The sequence below is a fragment of the Lissotriton helveticus genome, chromosome 3_1 (assembly GCF_964261635.1).
Source record: "Lissotriton helveticus chromosome 3_1, aLisHel1.1, whole genome shotgun sequence".
NCBI lineage: Eukaryota > Metazoa > Chordata > Amphibia > Caudata > Salamandridae > Lissotriton > Lissotriton helveticus.
The window spans coordinates 1,243,500,223-1,243,522,773 of record NC_136061.1 but is presented as its reverse complement, the minus strand read 5'-3'; the positions used below and the strand labels follow the sequence as shown (position 1 = coordinate 1,243,522,773).

General features: G+C 50.0%; 1 protein-coding gene across 12 annotated transcripts in view; it reads left to right on the top strand.

The window, feature by feature from the left end:
* PUM1 (pumilio RNA binding family member 1) overlaps positions 1-22,551 on the top strand; it is a 993,892-nt gene that overhangs the window by 855,715 nt on the left and 115,626 nt on the right. For all 12 annotated transcript variants that reach the window (XM_078681891.1, XM_078681883.1, XM_078681895.1 and 9 more), the window contains one exon: positions 9,924-10,049. In XM_078681891.1, coding sequence (XP_078538017.1) covers positions 9,924-10,049 — 126 coding nt within the window. The remainder of the gene's footprint in view (positions 1-9,923; positions 10,050-22,551) is intronic.

Below are 22,551 nucleotides of genomic sequence, written 5' to 3'. Positions count from 1 at the left end.
GTACATGGCCCCTAAGGGTGGCACAATAAGTGCTGCAGCCCTTAGGGGGTCTTCTCTGGTCACAGTGCCCTGGGCACCAAGGGTACCATTTACCAGGGGCTTACCTGTGGCCAGAGATGCCAATTGGGTTTAGGCTTTAGTACAGTTTTTAGGGAAGGAACACAGGCCCTGGGTACCTGATTGGCAGGGACCCAGGGCACACCAAGGAAAAGAGCATCAGTTATCAGGCAAAAAGTAGGGGGTTACTACAACACAAACCCACTTCCCTACATCACCTTGCAGGATAGTTGAATGCAAGGGTGTAGGAAGCTGGCTCTGTATATACTATAACAACATGAGGTACAGTATGCACAGAGTACAGTGGATCCTCAAAGGTAGGCAGCGGTCAAGTTAGATAGAACCTTACTCTCTATTTGTGGTAGTGTGGTCGAGCAGTAAGGCAGTATCAGAGGACAGTGTTATGCTTTCGTTGTACACACTCAGCCAGCAAATGAATTCACACACTCAAAGACTGGACTTCAGACCAATTGTTTTTTGTATAAAATATTCTTTATTTTATTTTCTAGAACCAAGCAAGCCTGGCGCAGGTAAGTAATAAGTACTTTACAGTAGTAATGCAACTGAAATGGTTTGAATGATACTTGTATATGCGCTTTGATATCATTTACTGTTTGGATGCAGAGCAATGCAATAATTAGTAAATGCAGTACATGGACTTGAATAGGACTTTCAGTAAAATAGCAGGTAAGTAACTTTTGAGAATACTAGGCTAACACAGCGTAGTATACCTAGATACTACTCTTGGACATTTCCTGAAAACAGGTAAGTAAAATCGTTTTTGTTAGATTATGCAATTTTAAAGAATTTCTTTAGTTTCTCAAACTCCATACTTAGAAACTTTTCACAGAAAAACAGTCAATGTTATCCTATGGAGGAAAATAGTGTTATCGGTTTTGAGGTAAGTATTTGGTAGTGGGAGTTGAGGTTCTGGGTTCCCCCCTTCGTGAACCCTGCCCATCCTGGGAGAGGAAGCTTGGCACCTAGTCCCAGGATGTGCATTGTTTCAGAACCCAGAGAGCAGCGGCTCTCGACCCAGGGGTCCAGAAACATGTCTTGTGGTGGCAGCTGAAGGCATTCTCTCAGCATGTACACTAGTGCTAGGTTAGTTTTCAGGGGGCATCTCTAAGATGCCCTCTGTGTGCATTTTCCATGAAATTCCACACTGGCAACAGTGTGGGCTTAATGTGCTGACAAGTTTGGTACCAAACTTCTCAGTTTTCGGTGTAGCCATTATGGTGCTGTGGAGTTCATCATGACAAACTCTCACAGCACCTTATACTCTAATTGGCAGCACTGCACTTACAACCTCAAAGAATGGACTAGGAACCTGTAGGGGTACAGAGCTCAAACACCTGTACCCTCACCACTCCATAGTGCACCCAGGGGTGACTGATCTATGCCAGGGCTGTGGGTTGTAGGCATGGCACACAGATTTGTGCATTTCAACTCTTCACTTTGTTCTGCAACAAAACACGCAGCCTGCAATGTGTGTGTTTCAGGGTACAGGACACCCGACTCCGAATTTGACCTCTGCACGCAGCCGCCCATGTGCCGCTGGTGGTGCTAGCTTGATCCTTGCCGTGTGTTGACTTGAAACCCCAAAGTCGTGTACTTTTCTACAAAACTGCATTCCTGTTTTCCTTCTGTATAGGTTAACGTTGCTGAACTGAAAATATCATTAAGTGTCCACTTTTTAAAGTGAAAAGTATTTCTTTTGAAAAATGTACTCACCTTGTAACGTAGATATTGATCTTCAAATAAACCTAGAAAGAAGCTTATTTTCCTAAAATTGGTGTGGATCTCCTTTTTGAGTCGTGACATTTATTAATCACTGTGTGAATAACAAATGTCTTACACTTCTCTATGTTAGGCCTACGGCTGCTCGACCACAATAACACAAATAGAGCACTTTCGTTTTGCATAGAAGCCCTGTACACTTCTGGTGGAATCTCTGGACTCTTTCACAATATAACCAACTATTGGTTTATCACTTAGAGGCAGCTTCCTAAACAATCACATAAAAGCAAGGGAGTAAACATGACATATTTAAAGTTAACATTGAGGCCTAGACTTGACCAAATTTCCCAACAGATGTCCGGTTTTGTAGATTTAAGAAGCAAACACTTAATGACTACCATTGAGATGAAAGATGTATAGTTCTATATCCCTATGTATCTAAACCACAGGTAATACTTTTGATTCACTGTAGGTGTGAAACATTACGAGGTCATAGCTCTATAATTCAGAATAAATTGATGGCCTTGTTGCTCACATGACGTCTGGACATTGGTCTATGACAATTTTCCCATTTCTCCGCCACCATTGTTTCACAATACATGTTCAGATTTCCCGTTCAAATGTAACCATTCCAAGGTTAGTTGAGCAGTAGAAAAGTGTGAAAATCTTTGTCACTTTTTTTTTTAATAGAATTTTTATTATTTTCAGTTCTTTCATACCTTTCATCTCTTTACTGCTAGTACGGCCATTACGCAGATGGCTCAGTAGACAATGTACAAGGCATTCTACATCTCCCAACTATTACATTCCCCAACTTTCCCAACCCTTCCCCCCTCTACCCCCACCACCCTGTCAGTGTGCTCTTACTTATTCAGCCCCGTCAACAACTTCTGAATCATCCTGTCCTGCTACCCATCCAACAAGAGAGAGGAAAAAAAATACAAACAAGCAGGAAGTTCCATTGAGTAAATGCATGTTCCTCATGCCTCTGCACCAGCCCATTAGTACCTCTAAGCCTGGAATGTGCCAAGCGGTCTCCTTTCGTATTGCAGTTGTGTGCCCCGTATCACTCTGCGCTCTTTATGAATTCGCCACATGTACTCTCTCTCTCTGATCCAACCCGCCCCCTCTTCCTCCTCTGCATCATCCCTATCGGGGGTCTGCAGCCCTGCTACCAACGCTCCCCATGCCCTCGCTGCCTCTAAAGCTTTTTCATTCGCAGTGCGCTTAGCTAGTTGTAAGCGAAGCGTCCCTTCACTTCCTGCCCAATGTAGAAAACTGGCTCGCCATCTCAAAAAGTTAGGTCCCGCTTTCGACTTCCAGTGAATAGTAAGCTCCCTTTTAGCCATTATTAACCCCAAGTCGTAGAACTTACTCGTAATCTTAGTGCTGGGAGTATGTGGGAACCAGAGCAATACGCAAGTCCCCATCTCCGCCTCAATCACTCGTCCTGTCGCCTGATTTAAGCATGCCACCACCTCTTCCCAGTAGGACCCCAGCCCCGTACAAGACCAGGACATATGACTGAAATCAGCTCCATCGGTATTACACCGTGGGCACGGTGAGTGGGAACCCCCGAAATACTGTAGGATTTTAACCGGCGTCAGGTAGGCCCTATGTAATGTAACAAATTGAACTAATTGAAAGCTGACATTACGCATGCCCTTCCAAGTACGCCGCAGTAAGTGCGACCATGTCGTCTCCGGTATAGGTCTACCAATATCCGCCTCCCATTTGCCTTTCTGGGCATCAAGGGGTGGCAGCCGCTCGGTCGACAGTCGCCTGTAGAGGCACGTGATAGCCTTAAATGTACCGGCTGCCATGGTTACATATTGGCAGCCCAACAACGTCGGGGGCTCTGACAATCCCATCTTCCACCGTCGTTAAATCCCTGCTATCAAGGCAGCGTACAGCAAATAGTCTCCCCGCGGTAACTCGAAAGTGCTCTGCTAGTCTTGGAATGATAAGAGCCCCGTCTCTATATAAGTCCCCCAACATGTGGACTCCAAGCTCCTCCCAGACCGCTAACACGGACCAGTCCCCCCCCACCCCCCCACCCTGTGTGGAAGGGCTGTGCACATGCCCAGAGGAATCTCCGGGGCATATGGACAGGGGAACCCTGCTCGTTTCTGGCTCCTGTTCCAACACGAGCGGAGAGTACGCTCCTCAAGAGTAAGCTTGTCAAGACAGATCTTCTACTGAAGAACTATAAACGACAGCACGTGCCGGGGAATCACTCTATCCTGTGGTCCTTCCGGGCCCCTGAACTCCCGAGCCACCGCCTGCATGAGCCACTGTAGTTGCGCCGCCAGATAGTACCATTCGAAATCGGGGACCGCCAATCCCCCTTCTGCTCTTGGTCGCATCAGGGTATTCAGTGCGACCCGCCTCCTACCTGAGCCCCAAATAAACTCTGTGGTCAAGACCCTGAGCTTCTGAAAGGAGGACACCGGAATCCACACAGGCAGCGTACGAAAAAAGTAAAGCAAACGTGGCAGCGCCACCATTTTCAGCAGCGCTGCCCTCCCAACCACCGACAGCGGAAGAGTGCGCCAGAACTCCATGCTGCTCCGAAGCCCCCTCATCGTCCTGCCCACATTACCCTCTAGGAGGTCGGGCTGAGTGTGGTAAATGCGGGCACCCAAGTAAGGCAAGCACTGAGGCTCCCAACGCAAATCCCCCACTGTTGGAGGCTCCCGACCCCCCGGAGTCAGAGGGAACAAACAGGTCTTACTCCAATTCACCCTTAACCCCTAGAGATCGCCGAACTCCCGAAGCAGGCCCCTGACACCCCGCAGAGAGTCATCCGCATCCGCTAAATACAGCAATAAATCATCCGCGTACAAGGAGATGTAATGGATCTCCCCTCGTAGTGATAGGCCTTCGTAGTATCGTCCCAATCTGGCATGTGCCGCCAACGGTTCAATTGCCAGTGCAAACAATAATGGCGATAAGGAGCAGCCCTGCCGGGTGCCTCTCCCAACCAGATAAGCTGTTGAGATGGTAGGCCCTGTACGAACCCTAGCCGTGGCAGAATCATATAACAGTTGGGTCCACCTGACAAACCGATCCCCCAGACCAAATACCCGCAGCACTTGAAACAGATACGGCCATTCTACACTGTCAAAGGCCTTCTCAATGTCAGCCGATAATACCACCGCACCCGGCACTCTGTCGTGTTCATCCCCCATAACCCTAATCAATCGATGTATACACTTCGCCGTGTTCCTGGTGGGAATGAAACCCGCTTGATCCGGGTGTACCAGAGTGCACATGTGTTCCAACAGACGCGACGCAAGAATCCTACTCAGGATTTTGTAATCCACTGTGAGCATTGAAAGCGGCTGGTATGCCGACCGGGAGCAGGGATCCCCACCTCGCTTCAACAGTGGCACTATAATCTCCTCCCTGGCGGTCGAGGGTAGCCTACCCACTTCCCAGGCCTCGCTGTACACTAAATGCAAGTGCGGTGCGAGGAGGTCCACATATGCCGCGTAAAACTCTACCGGGAGGCCATCCGCCCCCGGTGTCTTCTGCTTAGCCATATGCTTGATCGCTGTACGGATCTCTCCCAATGATATTGCCTCTCCCAGTTTGTCCCCTTGTGTAGTATCCAACCGTGGGAGCTGCGCTGCCGAGAAAAAGTCATTGACGCCGTCTGGCAGCCCATGCATCGTGCTTCGGTAGAGAGATGTGTAGTAAACCAGAAACTGCGCATTAATCTCCTTCTGCGAGTGCACTAGGTTCCCATCGACCGTGGTCAGTGATAAAATCGGAGTACCCCGTGGTGCTGGATTAGCCAGCCACGCCAGCAGGGATCCCACGCTGTCTCTCTCTGCGTGGGCCCGTACCGAGTACTCCCTGTAATCAAAGCATCGTAGCCTTTCAACCTGAGCAGCCACTTTTTCACGCGCCGCAAGAACAGCTTCCTGCCCTCCCGTACTCGTGTGGCTATCCTCAGCCTGACTCAGAAGAGCCTCCTCCCGTCCTATGTCCCGCATTAACGTTTTGCGGGCCCCCGCTGTGGACGAGATGCACACTCCGCGCACCACCGCTTTAAAAGCATCCCATTCGTGGGCCCTACTCGATGCCGATCCAGAGTTCTCCGCGAAGTAATGCGCGACGCCATCCCGGACCTCAGCACTAAAAACCGGGTCCTCCAGTGTCACAGGGTTCAAGCGCCATGTGCGAACCGCCTGTTGCTGCCTGGACCATCGTACCCCTATCAAACCAGGGTTGTGATCAGAGATTGTCTTCGCCAAATACTCACTATGACAAGTCAGCTCCGGGAGAGCACAAGATACTGTCGAGTCGCACGTGGAAATCATGCGGTACTGAATAAAACGAATAATCTCTAGCCGCTGGATGGTGTGTCCGCCAGGCATCGACTAAACCCCAGGCACTCTGCCACTCGCGGCGTACCTTCGCCAGTCGGTGAACCGCAGATTGCGCTAACGGAGGATGGGACCGACCTAAGTCTGTCAGTGATTAAATTAAAATTGCCCCTCAAAAACACCGTGCCCATCAGGAACGACGCCAGCTTCCCAGACAATCGAGAGAAGAAAGCGGACTGGTCGAAATTTGGGGCATACACACTACACAGTGCCACATCTCTTCCATCTAGCCGTCCCTGTACTGCCACAAACCTCCCCTCTGGGTCCACCACTGTAGTTAAAGGTTGGAAGGGAACACCGGACCTCACCCAAACTAAAGTTCCCCTCGCATATGCAGAGTAGGTGGTGTAAAACAGTTGGCCCCTCCATCTACGTTGTAGTGCCCGCCCCTCACCCTGATCAATGTGGGTTTCCTGCAAAAAGGCCACCTGGATCCCCCTACGCACTAAATAGGCATGCACCTTGTAACGTTTCGTCATGGAGTTCAGCCCCCGCACATTTCAGGTGATACATTTCAACTCAAGTCGGGTCCCCATATCGGAGTACACAAAAGAACAATCTCCTTCCAAGCTTAGCAGGCACACTGACAGTTCTCTGAAACCCAAAACTTCCCCAACAAACCCCCATCCCTCCCCTCCCCAGAACAGGTTCTAAACTGTATTTACCCATCCAAACCCACTCCCAAATAACGGGAACTCTCTGGTAGCTACCAGAGTCTCACAACTAGCGTGAGGTCGAGGGGGTGGCCCTACACTTGGACAAGCCGGACAATGATCTCACTGCCCTTCCGTCCGCGCTCAGCCTCAAGGGTGAAATCCCCTCCAGTGTCGCCCCGCTCCAGAGGAGCCCCCCGACCAAGCAACCCCCGCTCCCTACTCTCTAGACAATGACATAGTGGATCAAACCCTCTGCCATCGTTTTCAGGGCCATGGCTGCACCTCCCCCCACCCCATGCAGCGACCAGGATTACACCCTCTTACTACATGTCCATCAGAACCAGATGTGTTCACTCGTCCAGGAGACCATCAGCAGTTCCCGGAGTGACATGAGGCACGTTCCCGGAGCCGTCCTCCGAGCCCTCCGATACCAACTCATCGAACCCCCGCTGAGAACCTGAGTCCGCCAATGAAGCAGCGGCAGTCACTCTGGATATGATGGAGACCGCCTGGAGGGCCATCCGTCGCTCCAAGTCCGTCTGCGACATTGACGGCGTCCGGCCATCCGCCGCTTGCTTCCTGAGCCGACGGCCTCTACGGGACCTCGGTTGGGTTTTTTGGTGTTTTCTCCATCCCCCTAGAACCATCTGTCCCAGCTCGGTACGTCTCTATCCAGTGCCATGCTTCATCCGGCGTGCTATAGAAGGACGTTTTGCCATCGACCATCACTTTCAGGCGGGCTGGGAACAGGAAAGAATACTGTATACCCTCATTGCGGGGGGCCTTCTTGACCGCCAGGAATCAAGAACGACTGCGTAGTACCTCATAAGAGTAATCAGGATAAATGGAGACAGAGGCATTGTCCACCCGATAGGGGCCCTCTACCCGCGCCTTCTGCAGGATGGCGTCCCTATCTTTGAAGTGCAATAGACGAGCCACCACAGGGCGAGGGGGTCGGCCAAGAGCTGGCGGGCGCGCCGGCACCCGATGAGCTTGCTCCAAGGTATAGAACTGTGACAAGCCCTCCGGAGCCACCACATTTCGCAGCCATGCTTCCAAATAGGTAATCATACGGTCTCCTTCGACTTTTTCGGGCAGGCCCACCACCCGTATGTTGTTGCGCCGGTTGCGCCCTTCGGCATCCTCTGCTCCTTTCCAATTGCTGCACTCTTCGCAACAAGTCTCCCATAGCCGCGTCAGTCGCCTTCTGGGCCGGCACCCCCAGGTGAGTTCCGTGGTCTTGACGCAATCCATCAATTTGCCATGGTCCGCTCGTAATAATCCCAAACCCGTGGACACCTGCGCTATATCATTACGTAGTGCGTCCCTCGTGTCCGAAATGGCCTGCAATATTTGATCCAACTGCTGCTGCTGCAGCCCTGCCGCCGATGCCCCAGATGGGTCTCGATCCTGACTCTCCGGGAGTCCCTCGCCGGGGTCAGAGGGCACCGTCCCAGTTTTCCGCGGTTTCCCCATAGTGGAGATCCCAACAACTGTCTAGGATGGCCGTCAACCGGGCGTTCACAGCAGCAGTTCCTCGCGGCTTGGGCGTCGGAACTGGCAATATGCTGGCACCACTTCACGTCAGCCCGGCACCAGCGGTGCAGAGCACTCCGTCGCAGGATAGCTACAATCACAAGCGGGCCGTGCAGGGGGCCACTCACCAAGAGGGGTCAGGGAAGTCCAGTCGGGCCATGATCCCAGTCATACAGCCCGTCGTCACCTCCTCTTCGCCACACCAACCCCTGGCACCACAGGCCACCACTCGCGCCGTCTCTCCAGCTTCCCAACAACAGGCGCCACGGGGGGGTCGAATCTGCGTTCTCCACAGCACACCCTGGCTCTCCGACGTCGTCGCCCTCCTGAACTGCCGTCACTCCCGGGCGCCCTCAAGATAAAGGGGGGGGGGGCGGGGGCGGCTCCACCTTCGCCCCACCGCCTAGCTCCACTGGTCTACCCCCGGCCACTCTGCCAGCCGCAAGGGCCTCTAATCGCTGCCCCCGGGTGAAAGCAAAGTCCGCTTGCCCCCTGAAACTCTGGCTGCAGTCCCGACCAGCACAGAAGCTCACTCGAGGATTGAGATGGGGTGGGGGAGGGGAGCGCTCCGCCAACGCGCCACCACCCGGCCCGCTCACCACGGCTCCCCCGTCAGCCACTCCACCAGCTGTGGGGGTCCCGAATCCCTTTCCCCCAGTGGCCGCCAAAGTCACAGGGCAGGGGGGAGTCCTCACTGCTATTGCAGCCGCGTCCTTCCACCGAGGGCAGTTGCGTCCCTCCAGTCCTGCCACTCCCGCTAGCGTCCGAGGGTCCTGTACCTCCGCAGCTGCCCAGTACGCCACGCCGGCCTCCTCGCGGCTCCACCAGCTCCCGGTACTCCTCCGCAGCCGAGGGCCCCCCGCTGGACGGCCCCCACAGCCCGCGCCTCAGTCCAGTCCGCTGCGACCCCTCCACAGCGCAGCGGCAGCAGTGTCCAAGCGCCTCTGTGCCAAACGCGGCCACGTGCGGCCCACTCTCTGCCTATGGCGGCTCAGTAATCACCTGAGGCCGGGGATGCTAGTTCCGGCGCAGGCCCCGCCAAGATGGCCGGCGCCCTCCGATGGATCCGACAGGGATCCCAGCGCCAGCGTCGTCAATAGCCTGCACCCCCTGGATCCGGATAGCTCACGGGGATCTGCACGGCCCCAGGGGCCCCCCGAGCCGCAGGCACCACCAGAGCAGCAGTTATAAACAGGATAATTCACGAGGCAGGCGCGGAGCTCTCAGCTCACGCGTCCATGCATGCCGGTGGTCAAGCCACGCCCTGAAATCTTTGTAACTTATGGTTATACTTGCAAAGCTCAGTAATGAACCACAAACATGTACATGTTCTATTCTGCCTTACATTTGATGCTGTAAGATCACTAGCAATGGTTGGTCAATAAAATGCAAGTGCCATTTTAAATTTGTGATATCAAAAAGAACGTAGTTTAAAAGTTTAGTCATTGTTCGCTCCAACCTAGTTAGCCTGTCTTTCCCAACTGGGGTATATGTTTTCTGTTACTGTAGAGTACAAAAAAACACTTGTGCCTTTTTCCAGGTGTTCGCATTATCAACGCACCCCTATGGTTGCCGAGTAATCCAGAGGATTCTGGAACACTGTCTGCCAGAGCAGACACTGCCCATCTTAGAAGAACTTCATCAACACACGGAGCAGCTGGTGCAGGTTAGCCAATGGCTTATTGTTCAGATTTTATTACAATGTTAAAAGTGCAAATTATGTAGGAAACCTAATGCATCTGTAAGGTTCCAAGCAGGCTTTTAGGTCTGTTGTTGAACCCGGTTGTCTTCAGTACTTTAAAATATAAACATTTATATTTAACATTTATATTTTGGTCCATCGCATAGGTTTGATTTCTTGGGAACTTCATTTGCTTATTTAGTCAATAGCTGTCTTGCTTCTTCATGTGCTGTTGCTTCCCTTCTGCATATCTTTTTTTACCCTCCTCTTCATTGGATCACCTTTTTCCTTCCACTGCGTACATTCAAAGAACCTGTAGTGCTTTATTGGGATATTTGTGTATTCTTGCTCTCTCAGGTGCCGATATAGCATCCATCCGACCCACCCACATTCCACCACTCTCCATTACCAATAACAATTGGTTTTGCCAGTGCTTGTATATCATTTCTTTTAGTACTGTCAAACCTGCAGACATGTGAGATCAGTAGAGTATGGGAGGGGGTAATCGAGGTATACAGTTAGTAGCTTATGTTGGGGACATGAATAGACTATAGACTACTGTACGAATTATAGGTTTGTATTTTGCCTCTGATCTTTACTGAGAGTAGCTCTTATGGTGATTTTCAAAACCTATCTTTAAAGAAAATGATAACTTAACTTGGAGGCAAGAGTTCTCTAAACCAAAGGTTAGACATTTTTAGAAATTATTGTAAACAAAGCTTTTGATTGTGCAGGTGTCTGTTCTAACATCATTACTATGATTGATCCCCCAGGTGTAGTCTTAAGATTCTAAAGCCAGTTGCAAGCATGGATTTCATATAGGGAATGCAGCTGCATCCCCTGGCTTTAGCTTACTTCCCCTGGCACTGATTTTGCACCACTTAGCTTCAAACATTTGAAAATCAGGGCCAATAAAAACAGTGGGGACTCACCCTTAAGGGTGTTGGGGCTCCTCTGTCTTTAATAGTAAATAATCTTTTCTTATTCTATTAGTATCTAAAACTAGAGCACCTAAAGCTGTAACAAAACCTTGTTGAAGGCTCAGGTAAGTTTGAATAAAAAAAAGCTTTAAAATGTGTTCGAGGCATATGAGCTGCAGATCGTACACTTTTGCAATAGATCGCCACCTGGTGTTGGGCTCGGATGATTGCAGGTTGTTGTCTTCTTGAAAGAAGTCTTTGTAGTCACGAGATAGGTGACTCCTCCCTTGGATATTACTGCGCATGGTCATCGACTCCATCCTCCGATTGGTCTTTTCTGCCACTGGGTTTGGATAAAAGTTTTCCACACCTGCTAGAAAAGACTTTTTTAGCAACTTCGAAGCGTAAAAACTTTATAAAAACATTTTCGACATCGAATAGACTTTTCGACATCACCAGCTACATTCCGGTGCGTCGACGCGGGCCGTTGAGCCTATCGGCGCCGTACGGCCTACGCCTCATGGACAGAACTCCATTCAAGAGATGCCCGGTATGTCGAGCAAAATTCCCTCATGGCGACCATCACGAGGTCTGCAACCTCTGTCTATCGCCGGAACACGACGAGTCGACCTGCACAGCTTGTGCATCCTTCCGATCGAAGAAGACCATTCTGGATCGGAGGGCACGTCGACACGAGATGAGGAGAACGGCCCCAGCACCGGAGGCCATCTTCGAGGAGAAAGTCGAAGAAGACATCTCCGAGGGCGAGGACATCTCCGAAGACGAGGCTCCACTCACCGCCGAAGGAAGACTCGCCTGATCTCCAGATCATATCAGAGGCAGAGGACTCAGATGACTCGATCCCATCTCGTCAACCCGCGAGTACTCGTGCCCCTGCACAACAGACACTACCCAAGCCAAAGGCAACGGTCGGCACTCCGGAGACTGAAATATTCCCTCAAACGCCCCGCCTTCGGGCTCCGAAGAAAACAACAATGCCTTCCGGTGCCTCGGCACCGACAAAACCACACGTGCCAATTCCACCTCTTCCATCGGCACCGAAGCATACACATCCTTCAACACCGAAGGATTCTTTGACACCGAAGCCAAACCTCCCTTCGGTGCCCAAAGACAAAGATCCTTCGGCACCCAAACCAAAAGATGCACCGGTGCCGAAGCCGAAAACTGTACCGGACCCCCAAAAAGCTCCGGATCCAAAACCTTCCGGTTCCAAAAATAGAGATTGGAAAGCCAGCGTCCGAAGCCTTGAGGCCAACGAGACCTGTCTCTATTCCAAAAACTCCAACATCGGTACCAAAGACTCCAAGGCCTGATTCAGAGACACCTAAACGCTCTAACAAGCCTACCAAGCCAAAACCACATTCGGCACTGAAAAATTTGCCACGGGACTCTGTAACAACTCCTACAGCAAAAAACGCAAAACAACCCCTATCGGCATCAAAAAAATCGACGCCGAAGAAGGTTGCAGAGGAAGAAGAACTGTTTAGACCAGATCCTAAACAAGAGAGTCCATATCAACCCAAAAACTGGAAATGTGGAAGCTATTCCTTACAAGAAGAGACCAGCAGACACACCACTTCTACCTGTGGTTCCTGCCAAAAAGAAAGATTGTGCAACTTCTCCAATGCACCCTTCCTCTCCTTCACCTTCTTCCTCTCCTATCCCTCCTTACATTTACCTGCAGTTTCTCCTGTTCAATCGCCTGCATCATCACACCACACTGATGAGGAGTATGATCTAGGTGGAGGGAATGACATAACCGAGCCAAATGCATACCCTGTAGATGAGGATGTCAATGCAGATACATATCCTAGAGAGGATGATTTATATGACTTCCCACCACACAATGTGCCCGACATTCCTGATCCTCAATCCTACCCAACAAAACCGTCCCCTCCAGAAGATAGTATTGGGTTTAATCATCTCTTAAATAGAGCTGCCCTCTACCACGGGGTTTCAATGCACTCTGATGCTATTGATGAGGATTTTTTACTTGATACATTTCAGCAGTCACAAAGGTCTACGCAAATACTACCCATGATCAAAGGAGTCATTAAACATGCTCCAGAAGTATTTAAAAACCCGGTACGTTGTAGGGTGTTAAATCCAAGAATAGAAAAGAAATATAGACCAGCACCATCTGATCCAGTCTATATTAAGGGACATCTGCCACTAGACTCTTTAGTAGTGTCCAATGCAAGGAAAAGGGCTAATTCCCAGTCTTCTGGTGACACGCCCCCCCACCTGACAAGGCATCCAAAGTTATTGATGTGTCAGGGAAACAGATTGCTGCGCAGGCTACAAATATATGGCGCATAGCAAATACACAAGCCCTGCTCTCACACTATGGCAGGGCTCACTACGACCAATTAGAACAAGCATTAGAAATGCAATAGGTCTCGGATTTATTTGAGTTAGAGGTAATGGCATTGTAAATGGCAATGTCTTTTATCCATGTGTTATGGAGTGTATGCATGTGGTGTGTAGTAGAAATATGTGGGTTGGATTGGAATTGTATCAATGGTGGCATGCTGCGCTTTAGATGAATTTGTTTAAAAGTGAAGTGCACCATACTGCGATTGCTACAATAGTTTATTGTGGATGCGTTAACAATTGATGTGTGCACTGATGGCTGTTGGTGTGTGTGCCTGTAGAAATTGTTCACTGATGGATGGTGGTGTGTGTGCTTGGTGGAAGCGTGCACTGCTGGCTGGAGGTGTGTGTGCCTGGTGGAAGCGTGCACTGACGGCTGGTGGTGTGTGTGCCTGGTAAACGTGTGTACAGATGGCTGGTGGTGTGTGTGCCTGGTGAAAGCGTGCACTGATGGCTGGTGGTGAGTGCGCCTAGTAAAAGCGTGCACTGACGGCTGGTGTTTGTGTGCCTGGTGAAAGTGTGCACTGATGGCTGGTGGTGTGTGTGTGTGTGTTTGGTGAAAGCGTGCACTGATGTTTGGTGTTGTGTGCCTGGTGGAAGCCTGCACTGACGCCTGGTGGTGTTTGTGCCCGGTGAAAGCGTGCACTGATGGCTGTTGGTGTTTGTGCCTGGTGAAAGCGTGCACTGACGGCTGGTGGTGTGTGGTTGTGTGTGTGTGGTGGTGAATGGTGGTGAGTGTGTGGTGGTGAGAGTGTGGTGTGTGTGTGTGGTCTTATATATGTGTGTGTGGTGGACTTAGTTTGAGTGTTCGTATCCTGCACACTTACACACTGCCCCTACACACTCACACACTGCTCACCCTGCACACTCACCACCCTGCACACTCACACTGTTCAACCTGCACACTCACACACTGTTCACCCTGCACACTCACACTGTTCACCCTGCACACTCCCACACTGCAGTCACTGTCACTCTGCAGTCACTGTCACTCTGCAGTCACACTCAATACCCTCGCAGTCACTCTGCACTCACTCTGCACCTGCACTCACTCTACACTCACTCTGCATCTGCACTCACACTCGCTCTGCACTCACACTCGCTCTGCACTCACTCTGCACTCACTCTGCACTCACTCACACTCTGCACTCACTCACACTCTGCACTCACTCACACTGCACTCACTCACACTCTGCACTCACTCTGCACTTCTACTCGCTCTGCACTGACTCTGCAATCACTCACTCTGCACGCACTCACTCATTCTGCACTCACTCACACTGCACTCACTCTCTGCACTCACTCACACTCTACACTCACTCACACTCTGCACTCACTCTGCACTTGCACTCACTCTGCACTCACTACAGCAATCTCTCCCATCTGCCCCGCAGGACTACTAGTGGGCTATGCACCATTGTAGCCAGGGCTCTGCAGAGCCATGTCACCAGATGTCTATTCAAAAGGCAGTTTTGAGGGAACAGATTTAATCTTAAATCAGAACAAATTATAACTCTGCTTCTGGATAATCCGGTATAAACTGTATGAACTTGTTTTCAGACAGACGTAAAGAGAGCTGCACTGTTCACAGTGGGGGCCTACATGGGAACAGGAACATGTTATGGGTGTTGGGGGCTCAAAGTATTATTCGGGGGTATTCGGAACAACTAATAATATAGGACCCAATTCCAGCTCTTTCATGGCCTTATCACAGACAGTGCAAAGGCACAATTGTCCAAATTCTAACGGCGTTTTTATTTAATATTCATGGATAGTGAGGTACGTTTTCAATATTTTAAGACAGCAGGAGCTCACACATATTACTGAAAATATTCTCTGTGACACCCTCTGACTTCTCATATGTGAGGTGTTTTGGGGATCCAAAAGACTTTTTATGTATGTTGGATGAAAAACATTTGTCTGTAATAGACTCTCACACATCGCCCACATTAAAAGTGCATCAACGGAAAACTATCTGTTTAAGGATTACAAGGTCGTCAGGGCAAGATTGCAGAACAGGGTCGGATCTATCAGGGCCCCTGAAAAGATGGGACCCTGCGCAAGCGCCAACTAAGAGACGGTAATCGGGAAATCCTGAACTTGTTATGATTCGTCATGTGTTATCAAATACGTCCAATGTAAACCTATGAACGGAACTCACATTGCCGGTTATTATGGAGCCTTTCGTCATAGAAGACTTGCTGGTTCTTTTAGAAAGAACTGCGTAATATAAAACCTATCGAAATCCAGGAAACGCACCAGGAAGAGCGATGTTGCCACCTGAATATCCACCAACCTGCCTTACAATAGGCGATCCATGGATTGAAGCTGTCCTTTGGAAGTCAGTACGCATGCGCACACTAAACCCAGCCGGCACTTCCCAGGCGTATTTGAATCAAGTGGAATGAAAACAAGCCGGTCACCGGAGGGAGAGGCTCTGCAGTGCAGAGCCCGAGTTCCGGCCTTCCTGGGTTCTCTAAGGGGTAGATGCTACAGAAACATCGGCATATTTACCTCGGCTAGGCGTCGGCGGCTGCAGCAGCCAGCTAAGCCGGGGGGGTGGGCAGGAATAAGCGGTACAGCGTTGAAGATGCTTCTCAAAACGAGACGCTAAGTCCGTGACCTAAAGTGTCTAATGCAGCTGCGAGAGAAGAGCATGGACAGTGCACCGCAGACATAGCAAGGTAGAAACCAAGAAACCCGTTGCTGCAATCCTCCCCATACGGCATCCTGGGGACCGACAGCAGCGTGAGCTAAGAAACCGCATGACAGATCCATGTGCTGGTGCTGCACTGAAAGCAAAAAAAAGCCCGCTCCCAAAAAAAAAACAAGGAAGCTGCGCGCTGAGCGCTGCAGATTTGTGAACGTGCCCGGCCATCTGGATTCACTAACGGAGGCACCCTGACAGCTCCTAATTATAATTTATGTACTTCTTTGCGCGAGCACGAACGAAATATGCCCAAAATGGCGGAACAAAACTACATTTACCCTATCACTTCAAGCCTATTAAAACGAAAACACAAGGAAGACGAATCACTGACCAGATGACAGAAAACGCTAAGGAATGTGTGGAATTCCTCTCACCAAGGCCCTAGGAGATACTTCTTTTTTTTCTCCTTTAACATTAGTTCTCGAAACTCCTCCCAGTTTCACTGGGGAGGAGTCCAATCCCTAAAAACTGCTAGAGCACCTCCCAGATCAATACAAAGATAAGGCAACAGAGCTCATACAAGAAGGCAAATTAATATCTAATGCCTCAATTAAATGTGCACTAGATGTAGCTGACACAGCATCCAGAGCAGTCAATATTGGTGTTATACTCAGACGACATGCGTGGTTACGCATTTCAGGGTTTAAGACGGAGGTTCAGACTACCATCTTGAACCAGCCCTTCAATCAAAACCAATTGTTCGGGCCGGAAGTAGACACTACACTGGAAAAGATGAAAAAAGACACGGACACAGCTAAGTCTATGGGTGCATTACAATCCGCACAGACTAGAAGTTCTTTTCGCCCCTCCTTTTATAGAGGAGGCTCTAAGCAAACCGGCGCAGATACCACATCATCTTTCAAGACGCACACACAGACCTCCTCCAACAAAGGCTACTTTAGAGGAGGATACAGAGGCAATAATAATAAGGGAAGAGGTAGAGGTAGCAACAACAACCGCTCCTCTTCCACTCCCAAACAGTGACTTCCCCCTGCCTCCCCTACAGCATTCCACTCCTGTGGGGGGCAGATTATCACAGTTCCTACCTGTCTGGAATTCCATCAAAACAGACAGGTGGGTGAGACAAATTATCCAACATGGCTACTGCCTAGAACTCACAGCAACCCCCCCCAAATATACCACCCAGGCAGCGTCCAATGTCTACAGACCATTTGACTCTGCTTCAACAGGAAGTTCTAGCACTTCTACAAAAGGATGCTATTCAATTAGTTCCTTTAGAAGAACAGGGAACAGGAGTGTACTCCCTGTACTATCTAATGCCCAAGAAGGACGGGACACTACGGCCAATTCTTGACCTCAGGCCCCTCAACCATTACATACAATCAGATGATTTTCACATGATCACTCTGCAACAAGTACTCCCACTACTACAACAGGGCGATTTTCTTTCAACACTAGACCTAAAGGACGCCTACTTTCACATTCCCATACATCCTGCTCACAGGAAGTATTTAAGATTTGTCATACAAGGACAGCACTATCAATTCAAAGTCCTTCCATTCGGGGTCACAACAGCACCACGAGTGTTCACAAAGTGCTTAGCAGTAGTAGCAGCACATCTCAGAAGACAACAGATACATGTCTTCCCTTACCTAGACGATTGGCTCATAAAAGCAAAATCATTCAGTCCATGTGTCCAACACACAAAGCAAACAATTCAAACACTGCACGACTTAGGGTTTACCATAAACTACACCAAGTCACACCTAGAGCCTTCGCACGTTCATCAGTATCTAGGAGCTACCATAAACACATCTACAGCTCTAGCGTATCCCACTCCAGCCAGGATACCGAGCATTCAGACCTTAGTCTCCATTTTTCAACACCAGCAGTCTCTCCAAGCCAGAGTGTTCATGAGACTTATAGGCATGATGGCATCTTGCATCTTCATAGTCCCACATGCAAGACTGCAAATACGTCCGTTACAGGAATGCCTAGTACGATAGTGGAATCAGGCTCAAGGTCAGCTCACAGACCTGGTGTTGGTAGACGACCGCACATATCGCTCTCTGTAATGGTGGAACACCAAAAACTTGACAAGAGGACGGCCGTTCCTAGAGCCTGTACAACAGATAGTGCTCACAACATCCGCATCCCTCACAGGATGGGGAGCCCATCTCTTACAATATACCACACAAGGCCAATGGAACAACCAACAAAAAATGTTCCATATCAACCATCTAGAGCTGCTAGCAATCTTCCTAGCACTCAAAACGTTTCAAGTGCAAGTACAAAACAAAGCTGTCCTAATCCGGACGGACAACATGACAGCCATGTATTATATACAAAAACGGGGGGTGGGGGCACTCTCTACAACTGTCCCAGCGCGCGCAGAACATTTGGAGATGGGCCATTCCTCAAAACATACACCTGACAGTAGAACACCTTCCAGGAATTCAATCAGTAAGCAGATCTGTTGAGTGACCGTCCTGACTCCTCAGACACGGTCGCTCCTCCTCACGCTGCTCCCTGACCTGATTCCAGACGGGTATCGTTACTGCAAGTCCACTGCCTGCATTGTAGACGCATATAATATTTATTAATTAGCCTCGTGCGCCAGATCGCCACATATCGCCTCAATACCTGTTGAATTATACTCATTAGCATATCACCGTAGCGCGAGTCGCCCATAGCGCGCTGCAACGCTCTTGTAATTTGTGCTGCCTTTATTTCACTTTGTACCTGATTGTGTCATTATCATAGCGTTTTACAATTAATGTGCCCCAACCCTGCATCGCTTTTGGCTGACTGCCATTTTGGTTTGATTGTTGTTGTTTTGCCTTCCCTCCCCGGCTCTCCACCCCGCCTCCCGCCTCCCAGCTGCTCCTCCCTCCCACAGATCGTCAGGCTCCGCTCTTCCGCTTATCCTCTGTGACCGTCCTGACTCCTCAGACACGGTCGCTCCTCCTCACGCTGCTCCCTGACCTGATTCCAGACGGGTATCGTTGATAAAGATCAATTTACAATGGTCAGGCGATTTCAGTAGTTGCTTCCTAAGTTAAATTTGCCCGGCGTGAAAACGCCTCTAATACCATACGAAGTTATTCAATAAAGAGGCAAGCGCTGGAGACTGGAAGACAGGAAACAAGTTTTATTCCGTCAGAGTAGAACACGTCAGATCGGACAACAAGGTATCGTCTCGAGGTGCTCTCTCAACCTCTCTGAGACCTGGTCTTTTATACACTGGTTTAAGACATGTGAACGTCCTTTATTACAACAGGGACATTGTAGAGCATGAGAATGACATCAGAACGATATCCCCGACACCCCCCAGTTCCAGCCCATTCCAACACATGACAACAGTAGAGACCCTTTCCCCTCATATGATTGGGAGGGGGCTATCACGCAGCTGAGTGTTCTGCCGATCTCTTTTGAATGTGTGCGCCTGATCAAATCTCCGGGGGTGGGGATGTCATGATCAATAGTGGCCTCTTTCAGGAGAGGCGAGCGCATGCAGTAATGGGCAATAAACTGTATCCTCGGGCTAAAGGATGACCAGCAGTCAATGTTGACGTTCAGGCTCAGAGGAAGGGGTCATCAAAGGAGGGGTATTCATGGACGGGAAGGAGGTGTTGGTCAGGCGCGGGGTGCGATTCTCTGGGACAGAGTCATGGGAGGGGAGGGTTCATGACTTGTTCATGCGAGTGCGGGGGCAGCCAGGGTGCGCTGGGGAAGGCTTGCATGGTCAGGGAAGTGTGCTGACGGGCGATCGTGAACAGGGAGACCATGGTACCTATAATGGCTGTCGTGTATGCTCGTACGTGGGTCTGCAAGATGGCGTAGATGATGTTCAATACACGAACTAAAATTCCACAGTCCTCCCTTTAACATGTCTCGCCAGCTTGTCAGTTCGGATCGATCCCCATGAGACCACGCACCTCTACCTCGTATAGGGGACTCATGTGCTCAGGTTTAAAGTTCAAAGTCTTCGGGCACATACAGTTGGAAATGAGTGCACATAAAGATGGTAAACATTGAAAACCTAAACAACACCCACATAGTATCATGATTGGTATTAGCAAAAACGTGAACAGTCTCCATCCCCAGTTCTTTAAAGTGTCCCAGAACCAGCCTCCAAGCGACCATCCTTCCTGTTCCTGGTGAACCTCCGAGGACAGTCTGTGGAGGTGTTCGATTGCTTTGTAGACCGAAGGTGAGTTATCTGGCACGTAGGTGCAACAGCTGGAGCCGATGATACGGCATGCACCTCCACGGTCGGCCAGAACCACATCTAGAACAAGACGGTTTTGAAGAGCCACCAGGCGGACTGCCTGAAGTTCAGCCGTGTTGTTGGCGAGGATGCCAGCGGTGATATTAATGGTTGTTTCTAATGCCTGAGTTAGGTGTCGGATTGCGCGGCTATTGGCCATTGGTCCCCACAGAGGAACAAGTCCCTTTGCTGCATCCAGGAACTGTGCTCCGGTGGAGTCGGCTTGTTCAACATCTCCAGCGCGCTTTTGCCGGTGGTGGTTGGCTGGAGCCACATACGTGGGAGGAAGAATGAAGGCGATGTAGCACGTACCCTTCCAGCCTTTTGGGAGCCACGTGTTCGCTTTGGTGCCACAAACAAAGTACATATTCGGGGAAGCAACAAAGGAGGGGGGGTCAGCTGAGGCCAATGTTTTGGTGATGCGGCAAGAACTGTGACCCACCAGCTGCGTTCCTTGTCCTTCGAGGCATACGAGTCCTGTGACATTGATGACAGACAGGGCCGCAGTCAGGGTGGCAGACGTTTGTTTCCGCAGGTGGGAGAAGGTGGATCTGGCTGGATTGTGGAGCACCTGCATTTCGACCCTTTCTTTGGCAGGAATGTTCGTAAGGAAGGTTGAACCTGAAATTGCAGGACAAAAGGGTTTTCCTGTTTTGTTCAGCCAGAACCCATAGTAGAAGTGTGACACTGTCTGACCAGAAGTGGCGTTGTCCTTGTGGCTTTCCTGCATGAGGATCAACCAGGCGAGGCAGGAGCCGTGAACTGAGAAAGGAGAAGGGATGAAGGGGATGGAGTGTCCGGTAGCATGTGGGAGCAACCCACAGATCCAGCAGTTCGTGGCATTTGCAGCAAGGTTGTGCTGGTGCAACAGTTGTACAAAGGAATTGTTCCAGAATTCCCTACGCCTTTCTCGAAGCTGAGGTGAAAGGGTGATCAGGTGGTGCTCTTTCACGGTGGTTGGCTGGACAGTGGTTGGCAACATTTGGCGAGCGCGTGTGTTTTCCTCCAGGATCCAGAAGGAAGTCATGAGGAGGAGGCAAAAGAGGAAGACAATGAAGAAGGCGATTGTCTTTGATTCGTGCAAATTGTCAGTCTTCGGGTTCCTGTAGTGGGTATTTCCTGTTGCTTCCGACGTCTTCTTATCTGGCGCTTCCATCTACTTCTTATCTGGCGCTTCCATCATCTTCATTTTCAAGGTGCTCGGTAGTGGGCAGAACCACAGACTTAGTTTAGCTTCTCTCCAGGTAACCCTTGGTTGCTTTGGGTCACCGTTCTGAGATTTTTAACTTAGTCAGTGGCCTACTTAGCCGAAGCTCCCTCCTTTCGACGCAGGAAATACCCTTCTCGAGATGGCACAGTGGGATCAGAGTGTTTTGCAAGTTCAAGTGCCTCGGTATCAGGATAGCAGTTCAATGATGGTCGGTCTTTGTTCAGGAGCTCTTCCTGGGTGCTGACGTTGTCTGTCGTGGCCAGGGTCGAGGAAATCTTTTTGCAGTGATGGGCGTGCAGCCAGTGCTTCTTCCCCTCCACTCGAAGAGCCGTCCGAGTGGTGATCAGTACTTGCCAGGGGCCCGTCCACCGGGGTTCCAGACTCTTCGCTCGTTGAAAGTTCCGGATCAGGATATAGTCACCCGGTTGGATATCGTGACCGGGACCCCTGGAAGTATCGGGGATGGCCTGCTGCACCTGTTGATGAATGACAGACAATGTCTTAGTTAACTTGTACAAATAATCTGACAGCAGGACGTCGGGGACGTCGTGAATGGAGGTCGGTTTGGGGGCAGTCCAGAGGTTCATAGGCCGTCCAAACACAACTTCGTAGGGGGTCAAGTGGTGCTTAGTGGGGGTGGAGCGCATCGATAGTAATGCCAGTGGAAGGGCATCTGGCCACTTAAGCCCTGTGGTGGCCACTATTTTTGACAGTTTCAGTTTCAGTGTAGCGTTGTGTCGTTCAACCAGGCCAGCGGATTGGGGGTGGAAGACCGCATGGAACTGTTTGACCCCCAACCCCTTCAGGATAAGTTGGATAACTTCAGCTATGAAGTGGGGGCCATTGTCGCTCCATAAAATTCGACAAAGGCCGTAGCGAGGAAAAAACTCCTTCAGTAGTACTTTGGCAGTAACATAAACAAAGAGATTCTATCAATGTGTAGTGATATATTTGTATTATTTATTTTTTGGTGGTGAAAAAATAGTGAAAATACTCTCTCTTAGGGTAGTAAAGATGAGAGC